The 19,807-nt window shown below is 37.8% G+C and overlaps 1 protein-coding gene across 1 annotated transcript in view; it reads right to left on the bottom strand.

Moving 5' to 3' along the window:
* ELL2 (elongation factor, RNA polymerase II, 2) overlaps positions 1-19,807 on the bottom strand; it is a 51,582-nt gene that overhangs the window by 8,885 nt on the left and 22,890 nt on the right. The window contains exons 3-8 of the mRNA XM_008585798.1: positions 18,104-18,225; positions 13,055-13,218; positions 6,080-6,339; positions 2,973-3,097; positions 2,724-2,811; positions 148-715 (exon numbers count right to left, since the gene is read on the bottom strand). Of these exons, the coding sequence (XP_008584020.1) occupies positions 148-715; positions 2,724-2,811; positions 2,973-3,097; positions 6,080-6,339; positions 13,055-13,218; positions 18,104-18,225 (1,327 nt within the window). The remainder of the gene's footprint in view (positions 1-147; positions 716-2,723; positions 2,812-2,972; positions 3,098-6,079; positions 6,340-13,054; positions 13,219-18,103; positions 18,226-19,807) is intronic.

Below are 19,807 nucleotides of genomic sequence, written 5' to 3'. Positions count from 1 at the left end.
AAAAAAAAAAAAAAAAAAAAAAAAAAAAAAAAAAAAAAAAAAAAAAAGCACTACTAATTATAAACAGCATAATCTCAGATTCATGATAGCATGCTCTTCCAGTTCATTTTTCACATGTCGTCAGTTTTTTTTATAAATGTAAAATACCTTCATTGGAATTTGGACTGGAGTTATTCAGCTTGGCAATTTCCTCTTCTCTGTTAAGGTCCTCCTCCTTTTCCTCAATAGTCTCAATGTCATGCTTTTTTATTTGGTCCTTTTCCTTGTGTTTTTTAGACTTCTTTTTGGACTTTTTGTGAGACATTGAATGGTTTTCTTCCATAGGCTTTGGACACTTTAGTAGGTTTCCAGGGGTTAAGGTTTCCAGAGAAGTCCTAGAGGTATATTTGTCTTGCTGGTCCTTGCAGATACTACCATTTTGACTAAAACTGTCAACAGGTAGGTCTTGAGTCCCCCCGCCTTCTGGAGTGCTAGGGGAATTGGAGTTAGAATTTACAGTCTGAGGAGGATTTGAGATAGGCAGGTGAGTTGAAGGCAGCGGTGGATGGGCGGGGATGGCAGCAGCTGCAGGGGGCGGCGGGAGGCCTGCAGCAGATTTTTCACTGATGGGATTCATATGACCATTTAATGTTGGCGGTACTCTATTTGTCAGGTGAGATATTCGAGCTTTTTTATTCATTAAGGGATCAATAAAATCTGAATCCAAAAGTCGTTTCTGGGAGGGGAAAAAAAGAAAAGAATGAGCAGGTATGCACTAAAATTCAATAAATTCAATATATGTGTGACTGGTTAAATGAGGGAGTAATCTTACGCATACTGTACTTAAGTCTGTTACCAGGGTTGTGCTTACTTTACTCCAAGCTTAAGCAGAAAACAAACCAACCCCCAAACAACAATAAAATGAAACCAAAAGTGAAATAAGAGCTGGCCCGTGGCTCACTTGGGAGAGTGTGGTGCTGATAACACCAAGGCCGCGGGTTCGGATCCCATATAGGGATGGCCAGTTAGCTCACTTGGGAGAGCGTGGTGCTGACAACACCAAGTCAAGGGTTAAAATCCCCTTACCGGTCATCTTTAAAAAAAAAAGTGAAATAAATGTTTATGTCTAATGTCAAAAAGCAGAACTTGGCAAATACACATTTCTTTCTGATCATATAGCCTCACCCTGAGTTCCTAGAGAGACTGTGCTAATTTATGTGGATTATAACTCATGAGAGTATTAAATAGAGGCGGCTGCCCTCCACTGCTGGCCATGGTTGACCTAGTTATATTAAATGAGAGAAGAAAGCAATTTGTACCATTTAACCCTGTGAGAACTAACAAGGCTAGGTAAAAGGCAATAAGCCTGCACTTATTTAATCTCTAATGTGCTAAAATGCTCCAGTTATGAATATTTTGGCTGTCATTTATCATTTCACTTGTCTTAGAGTGGGAACTGCCAGAACTTTCAGAGTAATTTCTCAAAGTACCTCTATCATTGTTGAAATGTTATTACATATTTCTTCACCAGATAGGAAGATAAGTCTTAATAACTGGTCCACTAAAATGATGTGGAAGTACTTTTTAAAAAATCATGCTAATATTAGCCCAATCCTGCATCAACGATAGTAGTATTTAAGAAAGACATTGAGACAGTTAAAAAGTACAAAACTTAAATCCGTATTTATGTTTAAATGTAATGCTGTGGCTTGTACTTGAGCTTAAAAGAAAATAATAGTTAATCAATCCATTAATTTATTCTGTTTTTAATTCAGCAACATTTATTTGGCATCTGGTATATAATTTGATCAAAGTGGAAGTAGCTTCATAATAGTTGGCATTACACTGATGCTTCCACAGACAATGTACATGTTAGGATAGAGTTTTTTTTTTTTTGCTCCCCCACTGTTGCTCACAATAGATTTCTAACATTTTCTGACATGTGAGTAGTCTTTGGCCCAGGACATGCTTACTGCTCTCCACACGTCTGTCTGCTTCTCCCTAATCCTTGAGAGTAAGGTCCAGGGAGAGAGAGGACACTTGTGTCAACAGTACTGGGGTGGGGAGGTCTGTCCCACTGTCCGTCCAAAGTACCCAGGACACAGAATTTCAAGGCTGGCCGGTTGGCTGAGAACAAGGCAGGCTGGAGCTCTAATACTGTCCAGGACCTCCTCATCTTTTTCTAGGGGGCTGAATATCTTGGGGGAAACTCTAAACTGGAGTGGACTCTGATGAGGAGTATTCTGATTGGGATACAATTGAAAAGGGCCTTAAGAAAACATGTATACAAATACCATCATTTTTTGTTTAGGTGCTTATTGCAAATACATTTTCTCCCAAGAGTATTTTTCTGGAACATGTTTCAGACAAAATTAAGTATCTTCAATTTTCCATATAATCTGAGAATTGTATGGGACTGGGTAAATCTTCTAGTTAGTGACCAAATTGAAAAGCAGATAATCTTACACCACATAACTTTAAAAATTTTGAGGAAAAAAAAAAGAAAGCAAGGTATACATTATGTAATTTACAAGCAGTGCTGTGTAGTGGAAAGAGTCCCCTGGGCTAGGACCAGAGACCTGAATTGGACATCGAGCTCAACCATGAACTAGCTGTGTGGCTTTGGGCAGGCAAACTGCACAGCTTCTCTGGGTCTCATTTCCCTCACTTATAAATCAGAGTACCTAACTAGCTGGCTCCTCAGGTCTATGTCAGATCTAAGATTCCAAAACTTTATGAAATACCTGAGGAGAAGATGCAGCTTCTCTACTAGAACATACAGGTGATTCTGAATGGCTGGTACTGGCAGCATTCTGAGATGGATTAAGTTTTCTGTGAAAGACACACATGTTCCAGGTTATGCACAGAAATTTTAAAATGTTCATGATAGAAAGCACACCCTTGCTTTTCTTTCCCTCAACACTAAAATAACAATGACTAAAATAATTACTTATTTCTGTTATTTTGAAAGGAAAAAGAAAAAAAGAACTTACCTAGAGAGCACAGACTCCAATGATCGTCTGTCTATTTCACTGTATCCAGGCCAGTCTCTTTGAAGCTCTTTAAAAACATAATCCTTTAAGGTATATGACAGGTCTTTAGGATTCAGATTGGCTACCTGGTATGAAAACAGAGCATTAGATATTTTTGCTAACTATCTCCGAACCTAAAACAGGTAACCTGTTTAGGATTTATACTGAAAATGATTACGCCATTTGGCCCCAAAGGAACTGCTAGTTTTCCATATGCCAGATCTCAATTAATGCCATTCAACTTCATTTTGGGAGTTAAAATTTTATACACGGCTAAATGTTTTTTCCCTGATGGCCTCTGCATTTGTCATATTTCTAACCAAATAATAAGCCCACATTAGAAAAAAAGTGGAGGAAGATATATTTTAAATCAATTTATTCTCGTCAAAAGAATCCAAAACAGTTATGTAATCAACATCATTATTTACTTCTGGTCATTAACTCTATTACTTTTGAGTCACAATAAAAATCCTTGATCAATTTTATTAAGTAGAAACCAAACAGTACCCAAGTGTTGAGTTACAAATTTTCCTCTCTGTCATCAACAGAAATTGTTTTCATAACTAGTACCAATTCTGATGGCTTTGTCTTTTTTACTTTTTGGATAACCAAGCTTGCTCTTTGTTCTCCTGAAGAACCACTTATTCAAAGTCCTTGAAATTCCCCAAAACCAATAAATGGAAACATAAACCAAAGGAACTCCCAAAATACAGTTACTAGTCAGCCAATTTATTCCCAAGTATGATCTTTTCTTATCCCTTAACTACAAGTGCTAGAGTGTCCAGACCTAGAATTCATTAACTATACAAACATATGGGTTCAAGTGCCAAACCAAAAGTAATTTTTATGGCCACAAGAAAGGTATTCCTTCCTGCTGGAATGGTCTTTTTAATAACTTGACTTCTTTCTGTGTCTTTAAAAGTACTATCAAATATAATATGAGACTTTATGCTTCTCTCACAGCTCAGCTGAATACTAATGTAACATTAATGCTGTTATAAATAGAAAATAGTAGGCTTATCTTAAATTCAAATTTCAAATAAATTAATATAGGATACAAGCAGATTTCTTGAAGAGGAATAAATACAGCAGTCCTTGGATATTCTACTACTCTGGCATATACATACTAACACTTCATCTCCACAGCAATCCCCTTCTCTAGGTTTCTGTAATAGGATATTCTTCTTGTTCCCTCCTCCTCCCTCAGGACCTTTGTTTCTTACGTCTCCTCTGCTCACTCCTCTATATGCTGGCGTGCTCAGTCTTCTGCCGTTTTCATTCTCCTCATCCCCTCCCCTAAGATGATTTCATTCGGCTTGAAGGTTTTCAACACCCAGTCTATATGATGCTAATTCCTAAATTTATAACTCCAGCCTCAACAATCCTTGGAACACCAGACCCTTATATGTAATTAGCTACTGACATCTATCTCCATTTGGATATATGCTAATAGACATTTTCCAAATATGAGGGTACTTCAGAAAGTTTGTGAAAAAATAGAATAGATAATACAAATCCTTCCATGAACTTTTGAAGACTCCCTCATAGAATCTATGTAAGACAGAATTCCTTATTCCTGCTTCTCACCCAAAGCCTTACACCTGTTCCTTTTCCATCCCTCCCCATTTTATTCAATGGCTCAATATTAGTTGCTTAGGCCAAAAACCTAGTCATAATCACATTCCATTTTTTTTTTCCTCACCCTAGACACAATCCATTAGTGAATTTTGTCACAAAACATATCCCCAATCTGATAAACTATCTCCATTGTTCCCAGCAGGTCAAGCCACCAACACTTTACACCTGGATTTCTGTAGTAGGCTCTTTTAAGTAGTCTTTCTCTTCTACTCTTGCCCTCCTACTCTTGCCACAGAAGTCTGGGTGATTTTAATAAAAGTATAAATCAGATTACAGCATATCGTTGCTTAAAAGTCTGTAATAATTTCCCATCTCATGCAACATAAAATCTAAACTCTAAAAATCTAAATCTAAATCTAAAATCTAAACTCCTCACCCATGGGCTATAAAAGTTGTCAGGGATTTGGCCTCTGCCTCCCTGTTTCCTCTACTCTGGCCTTCCTTTCCCTTGTTTATCATCAGCTAAAATCTGAGAAGAGATTCCCTGATCTCCTCACTCAAAGTAGCTGATCCCTCCCCCAGCTCCTCTCAGCCCCCCATTCTACCTCAAGTTGTCTCTCATGAATAAGCTCCACAAGGATGGGGATTGTCAGTTCAGGTCACTTTGGGATTCCAGCATTTAGGAAAATGTCTGGTACATCCTAATTAATAAATTGAACTGAATGAATGAATGTTGAGCTTGAGCCAAATAACCAAAGTTAAGCTTGAGAAGAATATTATTCAGCGTTATCTAGTTGGTTTTCTGATTTTTAAAATTTATTTCTTCCAGGAAAACAGTCCTTCTAAGAAAGGGAAAGTTTTATAAATATATACCAGCTTAATAATAAACAGTATTAAACCAAATTTCATGGTGGATATCAAACATTTTTAAATTTAGGTACAATTTTTTAAGTTTTACTGGGAGCTAACATGTTACATTACACATTCATATCCTTTGATAAGATAAGTGATTGATCTTAGCATACCCAGTGGCAGAGAAAGGCAGAATAATAAGGGCAGTAAGGAGTATGCAGAGTAAGATATTCTAAACTATTTAGTAGACAAAAATATTCTGGCTAATATCAACCAAAGACTGATAGAATACATTGCACAACTTCATCTATACAAACCAATGAAAATTAAGACAATAGTTTAGGTGATTCCAGACTAAAAACAGACAACCAAAACTTGTTGCCTACTTTTCTATGGAATTTCAGGGTAAAATTTAACCCAAATGAAGACAATGCCCACATTTCTACTAGTTTTTAATTTAATGCTTACAATAAGACAATTTTACCCAATATTCAGGAGTATTATTTCACATGCCATTGATCAAAGCAATCCTGAAATTTCACTCTCTCAATAATGATGATAATAACCACAACAAGGCTTCTTAAATGAACTTTGCAACAAGAAGGTAAATGGAAGGACCTCTCTCCAGCTATCCTTACCTGCTGCAGAATTGCTCCCAGTGAGTTCTTGTCTTTTTGACTGACGCCATCTTTCTGGAGTCGAGCAAGCAGCTCAGGTTTCTTATAGGCCTTCAGTGCCAGTAAGTGAATCACCCTGTCCCTATATGGCCGCTGAGAAACACTGCTGCTGACATGTGTCTTTCGAATCGTATTTGCAGGGTTCATGGGGGTTGACCTCTTTCTCTCAGGCACTGCATCTGAAACGGCTTGAGGTGCTTTCCGAATTTGCACTCTTTTCCCTAAAGTCCAGCGGAAATGACATTGTTACATGTTTGCAAATTACAATATTATGATTATCTCAGTTTCCACAACTCTGATTTAGGTTCCTCTTCATTTCTGGAGGGAATAAAGGTCACTTTATTTCAGTTACTTTTGAAGACATGAAAACAGAAAGCATTCTACATAAATGGCCTAAAATAAAAAATAAGGAATTTTTTTTAAATAGAATCATTTATTGGAATAAATATGTATTATAGATTTTTTTGGCCACTTAGCTACATGTGAATAATAATTAGTGACATAAACTGTAACAATAAAGTGGAAAATTTACGATTGTAGGTTATTAGATGTTAAACGGAAATAACATAATTTCCATGCTCACCTAGAAATTTGAGCACAAAAACCACCAGATTTACAGAACTTAAGCCTACATATTATATGCCATTTCTGAAAAGCAGACACAAATATGGTGAACATGGTGAAATGTGAGAAATACCTGCCAGAACTCACTAAGAATACACTCTTGGCTAAGCTGGGACATTACTTTAATTTCACAGATTCAAAAGCCACTAGGAGGTGAGTCAACATCCACTAGGGATATTCCTTTTTGGCAGGTCAAACTTTAGACGTCAAACCCCAAACCAACCAGTAAACAAAATCAACCAACCAACCAACTAAAAAATCTCAGAGGGCCAGACAAACACATCTCTCCTCTGAGGCACTGAGCCTATGCCAGTGAGTTAGGAGGTGTGAAAGATGGTACAAGGAGGTCTTCACACCATTTCTGACGGCTAGAGGCATTCATGTAGTTAACCCATTTTCTGTTTGACTGAACACTGACACTTGGCAACTGGCTACTTCTAGAAAATATGGGGGCTAAAGCAACCTGGATACTGTATGCATGTGCAAAACTATCCGGACATGGCTGGTCACTGATGACCCCAGTAACCATTCTTTGCTGAAGGAACAACAGAAAGTAGTGTGAAACTGTATTTTATGATTTCTGAGGTGGAAGCTTTTAGATCATTTCACACACACTAAGCTCCATCTCTATGCCCTCTGGTTAAAGTGGAGAAGAACTGGCAATGACAAACAAAGTGGAGCAACTCATTAGGAACAAGACTAGCAGCTAGAAACAATGGGTAAGTAAAAGCAGTCTCTACCAGCTCTGGTCTGGGTTTAAAACAGCTTACTGGGGCAAGAGCTTCACTGAATCATAATTCTGTCCACGCTGGGCTCCCCAGGCCTTGCCAAAGGCCCTATTTGTTTTGACATCATTCTACCTGAATAAGGGAAAAAGATGAATGCTCTCAGGAAACCTCCACAGGCAGGTATGATTTTTTGCTCTCTGGACATAATCAATTGCAAATACCAGATCACACTATTGGACAACAAAGGTACTCAACATTAAGGGGACTCTGTCTAATGATAAGAAAAACTATGAAATTAAGTTACAATTAGAGATTTGGGGATAGATTTAGATCTTGTTTTTGTATTTTTCTTAGAGACAGCTGAATCAATGTCAGATGGGAAGGGAACTAATATTTACCATGTACTAATTATGTGTGGGGCACTGTGCTAAGAGCTTCACACACATTATCTTATTAAGTCCCACAGTAACATGAATTGGTGAAGATTGTCCCTATTTCACAGAAGAGAAAGCCGAAGGTTTTGAGGGATACACTCAAAATCTCTCAGCATTTGGAAGATTCTGTGATTAATATCCAAACTTTCCTACTTGTACTTCTTAGGGGGAAAGGTTTGAACAAATGCCTAATGTTTGCTTTTGCTTCATGCTAGGCTGTAAGCTCCATGAAGGCAGGGCCACCAGCAGACATGACATCAGTATTTGATGACTAAGTGAGTGACAGCAGGAGAGCAAGTAAACAGAGGAAAAGGAATCAACACAGTCCATATTTTCCCACATTGCCAGGCTGCCAGAGTATGAAGACACATTGAAATTTCTAACGTGGCAGAAACAAACCTTCCCATCCACCATTACTCAGTTGTAATAGTGTTAACAAACATTACTAGCCTTGAAATTTTAATAGGAATTTGTGGGAAAAAAATAGGGTCAGGGTCACAAAAGTTTAGGAAATGCTATAAATTCCATATTCCTCTCCCCTGCCAAGTCTTACAAAAAGAAACGTATTTAACTCACTCTTGTTCAAACCAAGCTGATTGTGGAGTCACTCTCTCTCAAGGTGGATAAGCATAGAGTGCTTTTTAGCTAAGGTTGCACATACTTTGACTGATCAGTTAGAATAAATTCAAGCCAGCAAGGCAAACACAAATGTGCTGCACTACCTCTTCTGTACCTCTGATCCACCTCTGATCCTGGACTCCAAGGTCTACTGGGTTTATTCCTATCCATCCCAGGAGCGGGCGTTGGGCAGACAAATAAAGGAGGCTAACTTTTTAAAAGGGGTGTAAATATGACGTTTGATAAGAAATTAGAGTCTGGTCAGAGATAGGAGAGAGTTGGATTCTTACCTGGGGCCTAGTGCTAGTTTGTCATATCCCCATGAATCTCCACCCTCAAAACACCCACTTCACCATTTACCTCACTTTTCTTCTAGACAACCAGTCATAGGATAAACCATTTCTTCGAAATGCTTGAAAGAACAGCCCAGCCACCGTGGGCCACTGAATTATACCCCCAAATCACTTGCTCACTGCCTTCCCATCCCTTTTGTGCCCATTCAACAAGAAAGGAGTCCTCTGGTTTTTAAAGAAAGACAGGCTATAAATGAAGAAAACATCAGTGATATAAATATTTACAGAATTGAGAGGCTAAAGAAAAAAAAAAAAGGATAAAAGTAAAGCAGGGAAATGTTAGGTTCAAAGTGGGCACAAAAAAGGCTTTATTTTTATTTTTTATATTTGCCTCAGAAAAGCTCTTTTAATAAAGCCTGTGGGAGAACCTAATTCTCTTTCCAGACTCAACTGCTAATCAATTCCCTGGGCTCCTTATATAAACAGCACCAGTGGGTTGACAGGGTTGAGTAATCTGGGACTATATCTGAATTGTTGTTTCATAACAAAAAGTCCACTTCTAGCTTCTCCATTTAATATGAAATTATAGAAGTATTTATCCCTCGGTCTAATGGCTCTGAGTAAATAATCTGAAAGGAAGGTGTAAAACAGTCCATGAGAAAGAAAGTAGGGACTGTAGCCGTCTTCTGCAATTGTTTTTCTGTTTTGTGGAAACTGACCAGAGGCCCTGGCAACACAGACGCAAGGCTTTAAAAACATCAGCAAGGACGTGTCGATGATGTGACTCTGTCATGCTTAAATACATAATCCGTTGTAGTGAAACCCATCTCCACAATTTGGCATTTGTGATCACTTTTTGCAAAAGGTTTAATATCAAAATATATACATCCACCAGTCATAAAATGTTAGAACTACAAAAACATCAGATGTCATCTAGTTCAAATACTCTTTCTTTAATATTTGAGAAAATTAGGATGTTATATGATTTTTCTGGTCACTCAAACATGTGCTCATTCATCAAAAATAAGGAGGATGGGGGCAGCAGTTGGGAAAATTTGAAACAGAACCCTAAAAATTAGATTGGTTGAGTTATTTTATACACATAAATAAATATTAGTATATATGAAAATTTGCAATTCAGTAAAATTGCAGAATTTAGGTAGGAGTCAATGAGCAGACTTAAGATACTGGTAAACTGGAAGCAGTGGTGATGAGCTATTTTTTTTTAAACAAAGGGGAGGGATTATAACAATACAACATGTTTACCACTGATAAAAATGTCATGACTAGAAGTGAGAATATTACTAAATAAATCATAATATTTTCTAGGTTAAAGCCTTTCCCACTCCTTTCTAGGCAAATAGGTTTTGGTTTTTCAATCCACAAAAGGGTTGCAGAAGCTCATATTCCTGGGTGACTAGGCGAGGTGACTCTTAGGAGCACAATCTTCATCCCCTTTAACTGGGTTTGTGCTCTAGGTTCAGCTGTCAGAGGCCTGGCCTGGCATCAAGCCCATGAAACACCACAGTGGGACTAACATTGTTCCCATTTGTTCTCCACCCAGGCTGACACTATTGAAAGACACCTTGCTCTGCAGGTACCTCTAAGCTGGCATGGGTGAGCTTTTTGTGTCATTTTATATGATATGGTCAATTATAAACTAAGGCGGTATCTCCTACTATCTTAAGAAAAGAACGCAACTTGCTAATGAGGCCATATCCCTATCATTTGCAATGTGCCGATACCAAAAACTTGATATGTAAAATGGAGAGCTAATCATAACCTACTTCATAGGGTGATTATGAGATTCAGACCAGTTACTACATGTAAGGTACTAACCGGTACCTTATGTACAGCAAGCACTCGATAAGTGCTGGGTAATATTAATATTGAGGGGTGACTGACTAGCATTTCAAAGAATGAAATGAGTCAGATAATCTTGAGATACTGAAAAAAGCAGAAAGGTATAAACTGAGCTGCTCAGAAGGAAAGAAACGCATGGGAAAGGGCTGGCAATGGATAAGGACAAAAGAAAAAGATCAAAAGTGACAAAATGAAATACAGCAAAAAATAAAAACAGACAACTAAAAAGCCCAACAGGATACTAGAGTCTTTTGCTCCCCTGTATTCAGAATTGATCAGACTTTTATGAAGAGTAGTCTGTCCAGTTTTAAATTCTGAGGGGAAGAACTGGAGGCAGTCCAGAGGAGAGCAATAAAATAATTAGAAGGTTGGGATATAGGCCATATTAAGAAAAGTTAAAAGGAGCTGGGGTTACTTGACCTAGAGAATAAAAGGCTGAGGAAGTTAATGACAAGATTTAAGACCAGAGAAGCACACAGTGCTGTGACAGTGGGCAGCCAGGGCACTAAGGACAAAGCAAATAAGAAAAGGTTAAACAGAGTGCCTGCGCTGGTAGAGATCACTGCAGGGCTTTGTGGGGAGGACATACATGTGGAGAGAGGGTGGTCAGCCCTTCTTGGAATGGTGGAGATATAATTTGGTTCACATTAAAACTTTCATGGCCTCAAATTTCCTGTGGTTACTCTGAAAATGTATATAAATTATTTGTCGTTCCTACAAGAAACCCTGCAAGTTCTAAAATTCCCAGTACCATTAGCAAGTATATGGTTTGTGGGATTTTGGGTGTTGAAAAGTCTGTTGTGCAAGCTATAAACACACTGTGCCTGACCCTACCAAAACAAACAAAAACACATGAACATAGGGGACACCCAAGAATCACTCAATGGAAAAGTGCAGTCAACATGACTGATTTTAAAGCTTTGGAATAAATCAAGGTGAAGGTTTTCAGTTGGTTATGTTGGGAGGAAAAAAGTTATTTTGATGGTTTTAGTCTTCTATTCCTTTGTCAAACATACCAACTTGCCTCACTGTTTATAAAATGGTGGTATTGGACAGAGTAAAACAACACTTTCAAAGCAACAGGGACAGATAATTCATAGTTTGTACTTATATGTAAGTGTGGCAGACCTTGTGTATCTTAAAAACAATTTGAGATTTAGCCTACTAGCAAAGAAAGTTAATTAAGTTACTTGTGAGGGTAAAGGAGAAAGAAAGGAGACTGGAAGTAGTTGCCTCACTTAGAGGAAAGAGAAGGTGAAAAATCTCATTGCTGGTAACTTACTGGGCAGGGAACTGGGCCCCATGGGTACAGATACCTGGGGAAGCCATGAATTGTTGTTAAACCAAACTAAATGTATCTAAGCTAAGCACCAAGTCCCAAGAGCACTGGCTTTGTTCCAAAGAAATACTTATTAAAGATGCTAGTGGCGCTTCTCAAAGCTGAAGGTATTGCAGCTGGATCAGCAATGGGAAAATACAGAAGTAGTATACCAAACCTTAGAAAGATGTTGATTAAGGCATTTGGTTTCTCAAGAGACTGTTTTTGTGAGCATTTAAGTTTCCAAATATCCTTTCATCATTTACAATAGAGTTACTTGTGTTATTAAACTGACCAAGGACTCAAAGAGCTCATCCTTACTCTTGATAATTCTATTACTGTTAATAGTCACTGTGAATTGACTCCTTAAAGTTGTTAAGGTCACTGCTCACAAAAGAGAGACTCATCTGCTCGTCTGGTTTGACTTCCCTTCAATCAGGTGGATATTGGAGTGAGCTGATGATGAAGATGACACAGGGGGAGGGGCTGGCTCTTAATTAATGGATAGATGAGGATGAAGATCACAACTGAGGTACCAGAGAGGCATCACCCTAGTGCTTTCCTGTAATGCTTTGCTATAAGCATATTTCATACTTTTGCAATAGAAATTCTTTCTTGGGCAAAGATCCTCTGAAAATGTAAACAAAACCTGCAACAATGAGGTTATCAATTCGTAAATTCTACAAATAGATTTTACTGTAAAAATAACCCTACAAAAGTGCAAAACAAGAACCATACTGTCCATCACTGAAATTACATCATCTAGTGACAAAATAAACACAACGGTACCACTATTACAACCTCATGTAGTAAAATGACCAGTTTCCAGTATTGTAAAATAATAATAAATAGTCAACAGAGGATTTGGGATTCGGGAAACGCAGGAAACTTTAAAATCTGTCTTCAATTGGCCAGTAGTCTGAAGAAAACAAATGACTTTTTTTTTTTTGGACCATGGTATCTAAAATGTTCTTCATTAAGTTGATATTACCAGTATTTACCTACAGTGATCCTGAATTACTCCAATCAATCAGCGAGAGAAGGATATCTATACAAACCTACATATGGTCCACCGGGTTTGATAACTTTTGTGCTTCGGTTGCGGGATTCCTCCTCTGCCTGGGTCATTCTTTCTCGTGTCATCTGATACGAGTCGTTTGTTGCACACACTGTAATTTTATCTTGTATAAATCCCAGGCAATTGAGCTGGGAGGCTCCAGAGCTGTCAAGTAAGACAGTGGCTTTGTTAGAGATGAGCCTCGTTTGCACAATAAAGGCAAGCAAGAACTGTATATTCCTAAAATCAGCAGCCCAAATAATGAGTTTGCAATCCTAGAATAACTAATATTAATTTTTCTATGTAAGGTTAGTTAAAATATTTAAGTTCCTCTTCTTCATTTCATATCCCTTTTTTTCCATATTCTGATTAGAATGGGTAAAATGAGCTCTTAGAGACCAAATCTGTGAAATCTGGAAAAAAATCAGTATTTGGAGTGAAGACCAGAGCCCAGATGGGCATTATAGTTGTATTTCATTTAACAGTCAACTATTTTTAAGAATGACCTACAACTGATCTGAGAAATGTTAAAAAGTTTATTTTTAGTGTAACTACAATATGTATGCTTTAGGCTGACTAGATGGAATGGACCCACCTGTTCTTTTTATTTTTAATAAGGTATTAATTTTAAAGCTAAAATACTGACAAACATTAGTTTGCTTTAGTATTATTAGCTCAATTTTCCAAAAAATGTAGAATTTGTATTTACCACTTTGTTAAATCTCTATATAAGATGACCTATTTATATAGCAAATATTGGAGAAAATACAGGGCAAATAATTTTTGCAGAAATATATATATTTAAAAATTTTTATTGAAACAATCATGAATATTAACATTGACCCAGAAGTCTCTGTTTCAAAGTAATATGCTAATATTAGGAGATCACGGTAACAATCATAGCTGGTGTTCTAACATGAAATTATGGGGCTGGCCTGTTACCTCAGTTGATTAGAGTACTGTGTTATAACACCAAGGTCAAGGGCTCAAATCTCTGTACTGGTCAGCTGCCAAAACCCAAAATAAAAAGAAATTACTGTAACCTTAAAACAAATTAGAATATGATAGTAATAAGAATGATACTACGGCTCAGATCCTCTATTTCCAGACTTAATTGGAAGTAACTTTGTTATGATTCTAAGAAATATAGGTTGGTAAAAATTTTTGGACATTGCTAATAGCTGTCTTTATGAATGCTATTTTTAAAAAATCAGTTCGCTCATCTCACAAACATTTGTTCAACAGGGATTGCACACCAGGTAATGTGAGAGACACGAAGGTTGCAACAAGGTCTAAGATGTGGTCCTTCCTTCAAGGAGGTCTCTAATGGGTGACAAGAATGGGCAAAGTTACAACATAGTGTGATGAATGCCAGGGAGCAGGGGACCCCAAGAAAGGTACCTCATCTGGACTTCCCAGAGGAAGTGATGCCCAAGCTGATCTAGAAAAATGACTGGACAAGAGGGAGGACAGACAAAGTGTTCTGGGAGGATACCCAACCTGTGCAGGCCTGGGGAAGCAAGAACGTTTTCAGATTGGTCAGAAAAAGCTGGAAAGGACAATTAGAGGTGAATCTGAAGAGGGAATAAGAAATATATCACACAGGCTTCAGGGGTCATGTTATGGATTTTGGACTTTATCCCAAGAATCACAGGGGGTAGGAAATATCTTATTTGCATTGCAGAAAGCAATCCGGATGGAGAATGGATGGGGAGGAAGGTGGACCCAAGAGTTAAAGCAGAGACCAGTTAGGAGGCTGCTGAAGGATTATAGGCAGGAAGCGATGGCTTGAATGAGAGTAGGGTAGTGAAAATAAAGAATAGATTCCAGAGACAGTGAGGAGGCAGAATTGACAGGATTTGGTCAGTGATTAGCTGTAGAGGGAGAGAAAGGGAGAGAAGTTAAAGATCATGCCCAGGTTACAAGGCATATGGAGCTGCCATTTATTGAGACACTAAACACACAAAAAAGGGCAGGTTAGGGACAGATGGGAGAAAGAAAATGAGCTCAGTGTTAGAAATGATGATTTTGAAGGAATGAGGAGAGACAGGATCTCAGAAGGGAACGAACTGTGAAGAACACTAATATTTAAACAAGAGGAGGAAAAGAAGACCACATGAGACTGAAAAGCCGTACATACCCAAAGAAATAGGAGAGAAACCAGAAGAGTACTGTGTTATGGAAGCCAGTAGACTAGAATGCTTCAGGTACAGAGTGGTGAACAGTGTGAAGGGCTGGCAACAAGTCCAGAGCAATGAGGAATAGTAAGGAAGAATAAGGAAGAAGCATCCACGTGATTTAGGTGCAAGGAGGTCACCGCCCCCTTGGGGAAGCAGTTTCAGTGGAATGGTGGAGGCTGAAGCCAGACTCTGATCTGGGTTAAGAAGTGATTTTAAGGGAGGTTTTTTAAAATTGTATTTTATTTTTTTATGAGACAGACTTGAGCATGTTTGAATGCTGAAAACCAGTGAGAGAAAGGTGAGAAGAGAGGAAGATTTAACCGCAGGGAAGCTGGATGGGGGGTGGGGAAAAGTCGGATGAAATGACTGCAGTACAGTGAAGGTCTGATGGCAGGAAATTTGTATTTTAACATCTCTCCCTGTTATTCACTAATTTACATAGTGAGAAGGTCAGCAAACAGATCTTTATTGGAAGACAAAATGGAGCTAAGCCCTGCAGGCAAGAAAGGTACTCTCCAGAATCTTCACTCATCCCTTTTCTACCGAGTTACCTTGGAAGTTTAAATCCTTGGAAACCCGTGTATAAATGTTCCCTTAGTCTGTCTCTAGACTAGCTCACTATTTCCCACACTTGAGTGTGCAATACTGTACAGTGTATGCCCCAAACTATATATTTTCACCTAGTCTGTGAATGGGTAGACTTAAGGAATTTTTGAAAAGGTAATTTTGACTATTTCCTCCATTTTTTATGTGAGAAAAGTGAGGTTCAAGGAGGTTTAAAAGATAGATAAAAGAGAAGACTATTTGATCTGTATTTGTTGAAAATCTATTTACTGAGCATCTATTTTGAGCTTAGCCAGTACAGTGAGATTAGAAAAAGGGCATAAGAAAGCCACTGCCCTTGAAGAGGAGCTTGCATTATTATAGAAGAGCCAAGATCCACAGGAAAAATAAAAATTAAGTTGAATATAAAAGGTAGAGCCAGATGAATGACATGTTTGCTTGATAGGCTGAGAACTGAAAGTTTGAGTGTTTTTGTTTTCATAGTGGCAAATTTCAATTTATACCCATACCACACCATTTTATAAAGCACCTTGAATCATAATGAAGGGATACTAATACATTTGCCCAGATTTTCTCATAATTTATCACTGTTTCTTTTCTCTTGCTGTATCATGTGTAGTTTTGTAAGTGACCTTAAATCCTTTTCCAGACAAGTAGGGTAGAAGTAACACACATAGTATTTATGATGCAAGAGTGAAACCATACTACTTATGATGATATGACTGGTTTTGAAGAGAGGATTGAGTTCTTTAATAAAATTCCTAAAGGGACATGGTTCAATTTTATTTCAAAACATTCTCACAATAATAAAATAACTATATAAAGACAAGTATCACAGGTGATGGCACTACAATTACAAATTATTATGCCCTGTGGCGAGTAAAGAATACTGGGCTGGGAGTTAGGAGAACTCAGATCTCATTTAGCCCAGCCACTAACTGAACAGCTACATAACTGTGGATAAGTCAGCTGTGAAATGAATGGGTTGACCTACACAATCACTAGGGATCCTTAAACTTGGTGAATCCATAATCTATAGCAGTGCTGTCCAACAGAACTTTCTGCAAGGGTGGAAATGTTCTATATCTGTGTTGTCCACTGTGATAGCAACATGTGGCTATTGAGACTGTAAAATATGGTTAGTGTAAATGATCAGTAGAGTTTTAAATATTATTTAATTTTTATCAGTTGAATGTAAATAGCCACATGTGGCCAGTGGCTCTTGCAGTGGACAGAAAAGTCTATATAATCTATAATATATGCAGTTTATACCAAAAAATATGTTTGGGGTGGGCAATTTTCAGAGAGCAAAATTAATATATATTTAGGGAAAATGGAAGATTAAATAAAACAAATGAAAAGTTATTTGGTCACTTAAAATGGGAGGAGAAATTTAGAACTCTTTCAGTGAAGTGTCTTATTTTGTATTCTGCCTCCTGTGCCTGGTTGAAACACAGCTTTCCTTACTTTCCCCACATATAGCAAGTTCTTACACAGTTTCAAGCTCTGCACAGATGAGCAATAGAGATGGACTGATTCGGGTACTCTTAGCCCTACACACTGAGGAAATGAAAGAGCCCCCAACCTCCCTTGTCTCTATCCAGGGACAGAACAAACTCCCCCTACTCAAGGGCCCATTCTTTAATCAGAAACAACCAAAGCAAAGAAGATTGAGACAAGTGGCTTATTGTTTACAGAGGATCTAAGTAGATAAGAGTTCCATGGTACCCTGGGGTGTTAGTGTGTGTTCTTGTCTTTCTCCCTACTTTTCCCTTTCTTTTTTAATCAGAAGAAAAGGTGACTGCTATACTGAGGTTAAGTTTAGTTTCCATGATGCTGTGGAATAAAGATTCTTAAAAATCTACCTTAAAACAAGGTTTGAACAGGGAAGAGGGAAGAGGACATGCAACATGTGTAATTTTTCCTCCTTTACCCTTGATGTGAGCTTCACGTATGCTGTGAAAGTCTTATTTAAATGCAATAAATAAAACCTTTTTTAAAATTCTCAAAATCGTCTTTAATTTTTAAAAACTCCTTATTTTATAGGCAAAATATCTTCTATAACTTAATATCTTCTTGCCCTTGAGAGCAAGAATCTCAGAATTTTTGTGATTATATCCCACTGACAAATGCAATTTCTAGTACATAGTGGGTGCTTAACATTTTTCAAATAAATAAATAAGCTCTGAAATTCAATTTAATAGATATATTTATGGAATGACTACCATGTATTTCGTTGTTTAATTTTTTAAAGCCCTCTTAAATAAAAATTACTTTCTCTTCAGCATACCTTGAAAAGTACTTACCTGGAAAATGTTTGCTGAATGCAGTCAAAGCTGCCTTGAGGGTTGTCTTTGCCCACATTTGACAAATAGAAGTTAAAGTTATGCACTTCATTGAGGGGATCATTTTTGGGAATTTTGACAAGCTATAAAGAGGGGAAAGAAAAAGAAATACCTCAAGTTATAAATTTGCTACAGAAGATCTTAGTGGTTTTTCAAGTGACAGTCATTTACACACCCTCTTTGTATACATTTTTATAGCATTTAAATGGCCAAATAATTTAGGGAATCTGGCAAGCATGCCTATAACTTATCACATTCTTATTTCCATTTTCTATGCTTGAGTGTCAGTAATCACTTCCACTCAATAATTAGTTTATAAGAGGAGCCCTCTCCATTTCAAACTAACAAATGATTATAGTTCACGTGGAAGCGTTGTTAGTGAATTTGCTAAAAAGTTCTTCCTCCTTTGAGCTATACAAGTTTTGTCTTTGGCTGACAGGATCCCTTGCTGAATAGCTTCTGAATATTTAAATGGTCTCTGAGATACAGTCCATATCCCAATCTTTTGCTCTCTTAATAAAAAACATTTCATTTTAATTCTTGCTTCTTTGAGTGGTATTTTTGAAGAATAACTAGCAGCATAGATTAATGTCTTAATCACATTCACAGGCAAAATGCAGCTGGGTGTTTCTCCTTGTCCTATGATTCCCTTGTTCATCTCCATGTTTATAGGACAGGGTCAGCAGCCTACAAAGATGATTGTTCAGGCCACTCAAATGCTGACCCCCAGGCAACACTATGGAAAAGGAGATGTGTTTTCTGTGTTCTTGCTCAAGGTCTGGTCTCCCTACTAGATGGGAAGCCCAATGAGCGAAGGGACAGGGTTGTTCCAGATGACCGAGGCTCTGCATCAGGCATATTTCCTGGCACATGGCAGGAGCTCAATAAATGCATGTGAACAAACTGGAGTCTTTTCATTGACTTTCAACTGTTCCACCTGAGCCAGCCTCTTACATCTGCAGGGGCCGCCATGATATCAGGTGATAATTTAAAAAAGGATTTGTTGGCAAGAATGTAAAATATGACTTCCTACCCTCCAGCCCCCAAACCCACAGTCTCAGTAATTTAGTAGAGAAGTAGGGAGGCAGAAATTGTTTTATAATCCTCTTTCTTCTCCCCCAAATCTGTCCTTTCTATTATTGGAAGATTAAGACCCAGAGCTAATTGGCTGCCGTGTGTGTGTGTGTGTGTGTGTGTGTTTGTGTGTGTGTGTGTGTGTGTAACACTCATGAATGTGCTAGTGAGTACAAGCATGTATGATCCCTGCCTTTGCTGTGCTCTTCATTCTCTGACTTGCTCAATCTAAAAGACTCTTACCTAAGCCTTAAACTATAGGAAATAATTAGAACCAATTCCAACCCCCACCACAAGCCCCTAGAAAAAATAGTAAAGAAACAGAGGAGGGAAACAATTTACAGTGTCTGGCACATAGTAGACATGTAATGAATATTTGTTGAAGGAATAAATGAACAAGGAGAAGAAATAAGTCAAACAGAAACATCTTTTCAAAGGAGATTCAGAAGAGCTTGAAAGGTCAAGTTTCAAAGATACTGAGTATTAGATATTATTCCACAAAGCCTCCATCATCAATGAATTTAAACTGTCTTTGACTCCCTATTTTAAATCAGACTGAATTTCTAGAGTAAGAAGTTCCTATATTTATTA

The sequence above is a fragment of the Galeopterus variegatus genome, unplaced genomic scaffold (assembly GCF_000696425.1).
Source record: "Galeopterus variegatus unplaced genomic scaffold, G_variegatus-3.0.2 Scaffold3720, whole genome shotgun sequence".
Classification (NCBI taxonomy): Eukaryota; Metazoa; Chordata; class Mammalia; order Dermoptera; family Cynocephalidae; genus Galeopterus; species Galeopterus variegatus.
This window is presented reverse-complemented; position numbering and strand designations above follow the sequence as displayed.